Source organism: Lactuca saligna, chromosome 7, assembly GCF_052625555.1.
Source record: "Lactuca saligna cultivar CGN05327 chromosome 7, ASM5262555v1, whole genome shotgun sequence".
NCBI lineage: Eukaryota > Viridiplantae > Streptophyta > Magnoliopsida > Asterales > Asteraceae > Lactuca > Lactuca saligna.
In genome coordinates this window covers 19,656,023-19,665,962 of record NC_136423.1, presented here as the reverse complement: position 1 = coordinate 19,665,962, position 9,940 = coordinate 19,656,023, and the positions used below count along the sequence as shown (strand labels likewise).

The following is a 9,940-nucleotide window of genomic DNA, read 5'->3' as shown; positions in this document are numbered from 1 at the left end:
CCATTGACAACGAATTAACCACAAATGTGCAATTCTTTTATAAAATCTCAGGGGCATGGTCTAATCATGGAGATAGTATTTTATCATGGTGTCGGATCCTAAGTTTTTATGGATTCCTTATTTGTTACCGGAGTCCACCCCAAAGCCATAATGTCTCAAAACAAGGTCATTCAGAAAATCTTTTTTTATTCCTTTGTCTCAAACTCTGTGAAGAACTCCATTCTCTCTCTCCTTAGTTACAAACAAAAAACTAGGGCTACGACCTAGTTGTACACTCCACTTCATTCTATGAAGCCTTGTTGATTCTGGTAGTCTCACATCAAAAATTATGAATATGAAGAATATAATATGAAGTCAGGGATGATATTATGTTATTGTCCTAGTTTATTTATCACTAACTGGCTCAATACATAAAGCGTCAATATAATTGTAAACTTCACTCCAGTCAGTAATAAATCTCTATAATTCGTCAGTAGATGTGTCCCGATTATCCGAATGCAGAGAATAAATAATCCCATACAAACAAATAAATAATAATGTGCCACAAGCACCAATATATGTATTTATTACAAATTAATATAAATATACATTATACATACAAAAAAAATATTCCGAAAACCCAAAAAGTACTCGTATCACAATATCATCACTGTATATAACAGACTCCCCTTGGACATATATATAAACGTATAGTACACCAACTCACCACTACTAAGTGAAAACACGACACCACAAAATAAGAACTCCATAATACAACCGTCTTAATGCCAATAAACCTCCTTTACTTTAATCTTTTTACGAGCATTTCACATGCCTTATACCTTCGAATTGGTTTTCTTAAGTTGACTTGGTTTTGTAAGAGTTGAAGCAGCTCCAGTTTTAGTTTTATTAGTAGAACCAGAACCAGCGGCTGCTGCAGTTCTTTCAGCAATTCTCTTTTGTCGTTCAATCGCAATTTCTTCCATTCTCTTTCGAATTTCATCTTCCTGTTTCAAGATAGAAAAAGACACATAATCAGTTAGTTTACTGTTTACCTAAACATTTTATCATACTTTATAATAAATTAAAAATTAGTTTCCATACCTGTTCTCTTTTGCTCTTATGAACAACCGGTCGACTCACAAAGGGTAACCTCTTGTCACCCGGGAGAGACCTTGACAAAGGTTTGGGTTTTACCACCTTTTTCGTTTTGGGTTTGACCGGAGTTGACTCTTCAACTTGATCTTTAGTCTCAACTGGGGCCGGCTTTGGTTCAGACTTAGTGAACTGAACCTCGGCCCCATAGTCCAATTCCGGGGTCCACGAAGACCTGACAGGTGGCTCGACCCCGGAATCACGTGACACCATCAGATAAAGCTCATCTGGCTCATAGAACCCGGTCTTCACCGCCTGACCGTCGGTTGCATCGGGCTTAGCCACCTCCTCCACCATGCTTACATCGGTTGACCGCCATTGTGATTCATATGGAGCCGTTGTTTGCGGTTGTACCATGAAAGAATCATCGATCGGTACGATCTTTTTGGTTGTTTCCGATGAAAAAGCATTTTTCATTGAACCAAAGTCGTCGTTGAATGTCGAATTTACGATTGTACCCTCGGAGTTCTTGACAACAAACCAATCTTCTTCCCGTTTGTTTCTGATCATTGAAGATTCCGATCCAAGATCCCGGAAACCAGTATTTCCGTCTGTTGATTCTCCGTATCTTTGTGAAATTACCATATCGCCATCCGAAGAATCACGCCCCTTCAACCGAACACCGTTTTCAAAATCTTGAGGGTTGACTTTTCTTGATTCGTTGACTCCAGATCTTTCTGGAACCACAAACGAATCGTTGTTAATCCCCGTTTTCGGTTGATTTTTCACATAATTTTCGGATCCCATGTCCATATCGTTTTTGATTGTGAAATGTTCATCTTGAACGTCATCATCTTTCAAGAGCAGATTTTGAAAAGCATCCCAGTTTTCATTTCGTTTTCCCGATTCAGTATCCAAATCGGCGCCTTTTTTCTTCTTTTCATGTGATTTAGATGATTTGCTATGATGTTTCACCAAAGATTCAAGAACACCGTCGACTTCATCTTCATCAGAATTATCACTGCCGCCATCGGAATTCTTTCTGTTGGAAGTAATATAATTTATGTTCCGAATAACTACCGTTTTCGAAGACTTCTTCTTGTTCTTTTTAGTTGACTTTTCATGCTTCGATACAGTACCAGAATCGCTTACGGAATCGGAATCACCGTCTCCGTTGCTATCATCTTCTTCTTCCTCAGATGATTCCGATAATCGAGGCTTTGACTTCTTTTTAGAAGACGATCTGTGGTGGCGCCCATGGCCGGAATCATCATTTGTGGGCCAACTCATATGAGGGGGATAATACGGAGGCATACCAGGGTATGGATATGGGTATCGTGGGCCTTGTGGGCCCTGAAAATTGTACATATATTGAGGAATCTGGTTTGGCCATGGATGCTGCATCGTGACATTTGCAGGAGTAGATGGTGCCTGATCTGTGTTATCTGCATCAAAAATCTTTATAAGACACTCTCTTTGTGCTAAAACAAGTCATAATTTGAACCTAAAATTCTCATGAATTATCAACCATTAGATTATTAAAAAGTTTGTAATAGATAGTATTTGTTATAATTCAAAAAGAGATTCTTGTTTTTTCTCTCAATCTATACAGAACTTTGATAATCAAGTTTCCTGAAATGTCTTGTTTGACTACAAAAGTCAAAACATGCCTCTTCTATTCACATTGTTTCATCTTTTTTTCCTATTTATGCAACAAAGTAACTTTTTACACAAAAAAATCCAACAGCATTTCACTCTAGGACCAAAATATGCAACATTGTAATTAGAAACCAGATACCTCATGATGTGGCACTGGTTAAATGCTTATTTATGCAACAATGTTTCCCCTTTTTCACCAATTTATGCAATAACCTCCAATGTTTTAACTTTTTTGGCATTTAAATGCTTAATAATGCAACAAAATTTGTCACCTTCTGGATTATTCTGCTCGGAGTTGAGATCATTCATTAGAGTTGAAGCATTACTTTCAGTGGCAATCAAGATTCCAGAGGTACCAGTGTAAGCTAGTTCTGAAGGAGGATATGCTGCCATTGCTGCTAATTCATCCATCCATAGACCATCATTATGCTTCTTCTTGCATAACTCTATGAATTCTATGCACGCTTCCCTATATTAAGCAAAAATTCTTACAAATTTAAATAAGCGACTCACAAAATGCAAAAAGAACATGAGTGTCTCGTTTGTTGGTGACCTAATTCGCAAAGGAAATAGTTTATTACCTTAATCGTGAGGCTCCAAAACTATCGGCAAACAAAATGAGATCATTCATGTTTTCCGTTTCAAATCCTGCTACGAGTGCACGTGCATAAGCCATTGCTTGTTCTTTCCTAAGCATTGCTTTTCGTGTCTCCAATAATCGTTGAAGTTGAATCCTGAAAGAATACAAATTACAGAAGTGAACCTTAGTTGTGTTTTGACTTTGCGAATCTTGATTAATTTATTTATAGGGAAGATTAATTTACTTGGAACTTTCTTCTTGTACATCGTCACCGGCTTCTCCAGCTTTGACCTAGAATGAAAAATATAAATTACATTATACATATGAATTTGAATCATATGTTTCGGAAATGGAGGTATAGTTGACTTCAATAAGTCAAACTAGTCAAGTTCCGGATATTAAAATTACATGTTTTGTTAAGATTATGCTACATAGCTACTCATAAAGTTTCAATTAGGCATCTGAACTACAAATAATCAATTATTGATGCAATGAGTTTTTAACAATTTATGCAACAAAATGGATTTCTTACCGATTTGTGCAAACCATATTTCAATTTATTACCAATTTATGCATTTAATCTGGTTAATAATGCATCGATTGGTAGCAAACTGAAAGATGCATACATAAAATGGTAATAAATCTACTTTTTTTGGTCATAAATTGGTAAAAAAGCGTAACTTTGATGCATAAATAAGTGTTTTACCCTCTAAATCAATGTAAAAAAATTTATAAATTGACTGTTATGTCCTTCAATTCACTTTCAATTTACAAACTACTAGATAAAACCTAACCTAAAGTTCAAGGTCTGTGGCAAACTTATATTTGGGCCACTAAAGTTCATGTGTTTATATGTTGACCCCCAAATGGAAACAAATCAGTGGTACTTTGGTCATTTTGGCAAGATTGGTGTTAAAAAACACAATCGCTTATATATCTTTGTTTAAATTTGAATCTTCTAAAGTCTATGTTTTTTTGTATTTTGACCACAAAAGAATGTGTTTTTCAATTAAGCACCTAAAGTTTGCATTTTTATGCTTTGACCACCAAATAAAGTCAGGGGTATTTTTGTCATTTTTGCCAGATTGGTGTGAATGAAAATACCTTGGAGGGATCGGTAGACTTCTTGGTGCTTCCATCAGATGATAGGCTTCCTGCTAACAAATCAAAAACAAGATGAAGCTACACGTAAACACCAAAAAAAAAAAAATCACAAGTAGTTTCAGGCGTTGACTTTTTGACATTCAAGTAATACCTTCGCCTGTATGTTCTTCACCATCGTTGCTATGAACAGAATTCTCGATCTGTAAAATCTCTCTTTCTATTCTTATAAACCTCTCAAGAACTTCAGGGGAGTTTATAAAGCGCACAAGCCTACAAAAACGAAACCCCACATTAGTAACCCGATTGTGATAAAACTACTTATATACCCTTGTAATTGTTATGAATTATTGATGTCAAGTTTTCCACATGGCACGTGGGTATTTTAGGCATCTGATTAGTAATCCAACGTTATTATCAAACTACATCTACAATGAATGTTCAAATCGGAGCTGCCCCAACTAGTTTGTGATAAAATTACCAATCTACCCTTGTTACCCTTATGATTTATTGATGTCAAAATCCCCTTATTTTAAGCATCTGATTAATAGTCAAATGTGATTATCAAAACTAAATGTAGAATCAATGTTCAAACTCAAGCCACCTAACTTGTTTGTGACTGGTTACCTATTTACCCTTGTCATTGTTATGAATTATTGATATCATTATTCTTTAAATTGTCATGACAGGGGCCTTTTTAGGTACTTGATTAGTAGTCAAATGTAATTATCAAATAAACCACACCGACTGGTTTGTGACAAAATTACCCTTGTCATCTTTATGAATTATTGATGTCAAGATTCCCTTATATTGTCACGACACATGTATATGATTAGTTGCAAACGTTGTTATCAAACTACAAGTAGAATTAAAGATTGCAATATGCATCACATATAATTTCTTCTGTAAATTTTGCGAGTTTGCCACTAGAAAAGGAATCTAGCTAGTAGCATAGTTACCTTGCTTTCCAATTAAGCAAGCAATTGAAAAGGCTTCAATCAATAAAGCATGCCTTGTTAACTAAGTCTATATTGGGGCTCATGGACCATTATAAGATTCTTATCTATATAGAGTATAGACCCGAGTCATTGAACATTTTTGTTCACATAACCACAAGAGGGTATAAACGTAAATATTGAAACACAAAATGAAAAGCGAGTCATACCTCTGCAACGTGAATTTGGTGAACCAGAAAGAGCTAGTGGTGGGAGGGCGAAGAGTGATTGAATACCCTCCTTTTGAAATTTGATCTTTAAAGAACTTCAAATGAGACACAAAAGGTTCCACCAATCCAGATGCTAATTTCTCTTTGTTGTGTCCAGAGAAGATTAAAAGATCACATCTTCAAGATAGTTACAACAAGAACAGAGAAAACCATAATTAGCACAATTGGAAATATACCCAAATTTTTTTGCAACTAAGGTGTTGTTTCTTTTTGATTTAATGGAGTTAACGAGGACACGACTTAGATATTTGATACAGATCATCAAGAAAATTATACACCAAAAATTTATCAACAGTAGGTTTGTGTCGTTTTCTCACATATCTTTTTAACATCATTTATTATGAGGTATTGAGGCAGCTGTTTGTTAGGAAAAAAGTAAACTGGCCTAAATCTTACTAGAAAGTTGATCAAGATAGCTATTTCTAGCTTCTTTTTTTGTATCTTTGAACCAAAGTGACAAAATATTATTGTTGGAATAGTGATTACTCATGAATTAAGCAAAATAATAAGTTACGTCAACACAAAAATGACAAAAAAGATCTAACCTTTGAACATTGTAAAATGAAGAATAAAAGACCCAGTTAGCAAATTGAGATCAGAGCTCAAAAAAGGCCAAATCTTTATAAAGTTTTAGCACAAGTAATGAGATTGAGAACCCAGATCAGGAATATGAGTACATAAGAACCCAAATCAGCAATTTTGAAATTAGACATACACACACTAAGTCTCATGAATATGATTATATGAACACAGGGTGAAGACAAAAAGATTGAAGTTTTTGATAATTTGAACAAGAATAAAGAAGACCCAACTCAGCAGAACTGCAATCAAACCAAGAGCAAATAAATTCTTGGTTATTTTGATTATTTCGATCAGAACGAAGAAAACCCAACTAAGAAAACCAGAAATAAAACTTTATAGCAATTGCTATAAGAACTTAGAAAAAACCAACTCAGTACAACTTAAATCAACCCAAAAGGAAAGAAAGAGAAATCTAAAGAACACAAGCAATAAGAACCCAAATCGGAAATGAAATCAAACGAGATAAAATCCAATTCAGCATAACTGAAATCAGATCAAAAGAGCTTAACATTATAAGAATTTCAAGAAGACAGAAAACCCAAATCGGAATAACCGAAATCAACCCAAATGGAAAAGGAGAATCTAAACTTTTTTAAGCATTTAAACAAGAACAAAGAAATCCCAACTCGATATGACTCGTATCACATCAGAAGGAAAGGAAATTTAAATATAGAAACATACAAAGTTAAAGAATAAGAGTACCTTGTTCTGGTTGGGGTAAGTTGAAACAGAGCGTATTCAAGATGGGTGAGAGGATCCATACTGCAAAAACCAGACACAGAGAGATGGGAAGAATGGACGGAAATTAAGGAGAATGAGTGTTCAGTTCATTTTTTGGAACATGAACATGCACAGATCTGCAAGATTGCAGAGTGTTTTCTAGGGAAAGATAGAGAGGAGAGTGAGCCAGCAGGAAATGATGAGGTATTGCACATGCATAGGAAATGGGTAATGGGAAAAGAGAGTGAGATTGAAGATTATAAAATGTAGGGACGCTCACACTCACACACAACCACTATGTCCGCATCTCTCTTCCATGTTGATGCTAAAAAAATAATGCATCAATTTGTTTATTGCAAATTTTGATTTTAAGCTATCTTTATTCTTTGTTCACACTTTTCTGTAGATTAAGTGTACCGTTAGATGCACAATTATGGCGATTATGCTATCTCTCTCTCTCTCTCTCTCTCTCTCTCTCTATATATATATATATATATATATATATATATATATATATATATAGAGAGGGTAAAGTGAATATACCTAACAACTTTATATAAGCTTAGGTACCTAACCTTATCAAACTATATCATTTTGTATTAAATTTTCATTGCAATCATGAAAGGTTCTTAAACTTTATCCATAAACTTGATTTACTTCAAAAAAAATTGGAAATTCATTATTATATTTCTCCTACATCATTTCATTTGTAGCGGTAGGATATGAAGCCTATCAGGCGGTATTCGATACAAATACGTGATGTAAAAGAAAGATATTGGTGAAAGTCCAAAGATTTTGGAAGTAATAAAGTTATGAGGTTGAAGTTTAAGAACCTTAGGCAATTACAATGTAAATATGATACAAACTGATGTGGTATTATGGAGTTAGGTACCTAAGCTTATATAAGGTTGTTAGGTATATTCACTTTTCCTATATATATATATATATATATATATATATATATATATATATATATATATATATATATATATATATATATATATATATATATATATATAGAGAGAGAGAGAGAGAGAGAGAGAGAGTACTAACTATTGTGTGCCTGTAAAATTGATTATGAGCCAATCATTTGAGGTAATTTAAGTAAGAGTTTTATATTTGTTAACTAATTAAAAATAATCAATTTAATCACACAAATTTTAACATAAGGGTATTTTGGACAAGAGTAAATTACTGAAATCGTCCCTATGGTTTGGTCAAAATTGCACGTTTGGTCCCTAACTTTTTTTTTGCACTTGGATCGTCCTTGTGGTTTGATTTTGTTGCGTTTTTTGTCCCTATGGTTTGGTAAAAATTGCATGTTTGGTCCCTAACTTTATGTATGTAAGGGACGAAAAATGCAACAAAATCAAACCATATGGACGAAAAACGCAGCAAAATCAAACCACATGGACGATCCGAGTGCAAAAAAAAGTTAGGGATCAAACGTGCAATTTTGACTAAACCACATGGACGATTTCAGTAATTTACTCTTTGGACAATGAAATATACTTTAAAAAGGAAATTTTCGGAAATTTAGGGATAATTATTTCTCCTACTTTTAAAAATCTGATTTTTTTAAATTAATGCAATATTAATTCTAAAGTATTTTTTATAATAGCCGAATTTATTCTGTCAGAATAACATTTTGTTAGAATGCATAAAATTGATTCATTGAATAATAACAACTTTATGAAAGAATATACAAAATCGATTCTTGAACTAGTAATATACCAAATCATTACATTGTATGATTATGATTAATTGAATAATAACAATATTCTGAAAGAATAACAAGTGTAATTCTTAAAAAATAACAAACATTCTTAAACAGTGAGTGTGATCATTCTTTGATTCATTCTTCAAGTATTTCCCATCAGGTCTTCAAGCCATTCCTATCACAAATCCATTACCAAATATTGTGAAATATTTTGTAGTGATACACATGTAACAACTACACATTAAACATATATAAATAATTAACTACAATTCTATCAGAATACAACAATAATATTCTTACACAATACACTACTCTTGCATAATGGTTTTGAATATACCCAACGAACAAAACATGTGAAATATAAATGAATAAACATTCTAAAGCATGTATAAATGTATTTTGGCAGAATTACTAGAAATACATGTTTTATGTAATCTTTATATTCTCATATAATGAGCATGTGTTTGGATTCTGATATGAAAATAAAATCCCAGCTTAACCATTTTCATGCAAATTCTGACAGAATGTCAGTTTAACCCTTTTGAAAAAATATTATTGCTATATACATTCTGACATAATACTATTTGTTAGAATACACAAAAAGAAAGAATCCACCATATAAATACTTTCAGAATTTTATAAACTAATAAACAACAAATAATATTCATTGTGAAAACATCATTCTAATCAAATGTACATTTTCCCCAAACTAAACATTCTTGTTACCCTATAAAAATAAGCTTTCTTATTTAGATTAAAAACCCCTCATTTCATAGTAAAAGGTTGTGGAAGGTTATTTAAAATAATGATGAATGGAATGGCTCCAATACCCAAAGCTAAGTAACATGAAGATGGAAGAGCTGCTGTTTTGACTTACTCTTGATCATTAATCTATTTTTAATTATATTTTGTAAAAGGAAAAAAAACTATATATATCACGATTAATAGTTACTGTTTTTGAAACAAAATTTTCAAAAACTATTTTTAAGAGAAAGAAAAGTTATATATTAATAGATAGAAAAATGCTATTTTTAAAAAAGTAAAATTAAACCATACATATCACGATTTGAATGAGAAAGCTTAAGAAGGTAAATTTTTTCTGCTGTGAAATCCTAAAAAATTACACCAATACGAGGATGGTAGCCTAATAAAATTGCATGTCTAGGTTGTAACTTACGCAATAGCTTTTATATATTTGAGTAATGAACCTTACCGTCAAAGTGGCAGAGGGCTGCCAGAGATGCCCTTCGTTGCTGATGGTAGCGGCGGCTAATTTGCT

At 33.1% G+C, this 9,940-nt stretch overlaps 1 protein-coding gene across 2 annotated transcripts; it reads right to left on the bottom strand.

Moving 5' to 3' along the window:
- Positions 1-527: 527 nt before the first annotated feature.
- LOC145006541 (COP1-interacting protein 7-like) lies at positions 528-7,270 on the bottom strand. 2 transcript variants are annotated; one of them, XM_078965617.1, is made up of 9 exons: positions 6,924-7,270; positions 5,580-5,756; positions 4,569-4,687; positions 4,418-4,470; positions 3,558-3,604; positions 3,315-3,467; positions 3,006-3,202; positions 1,084-2,519; positions 528-986 (listed from the first exon to the last, which is right to left on the bottom strand). In XM_078965617.1, exons 1-9 carry the CDS (start codon positions 6,980-6,982, stop codon positions 816-818), a joined length of 2,412 nt encoding a protein of 803 aa, XP_078821743.1. In that variant the 5' UTR covers positions 6,983-7,270; the 3' UTR covers positions 528-815. The 2 variants fall into 2 exon arrangements, with proteins under 2 accessions (XP_078821743.1, XP_078821744.1); XM_078965618.1 differs by having other exon boundaries at positions 4,418-4,467.
- Between the last annotated feature and the right edge of the window lie 2,670 nt (positions 7,271-9,940).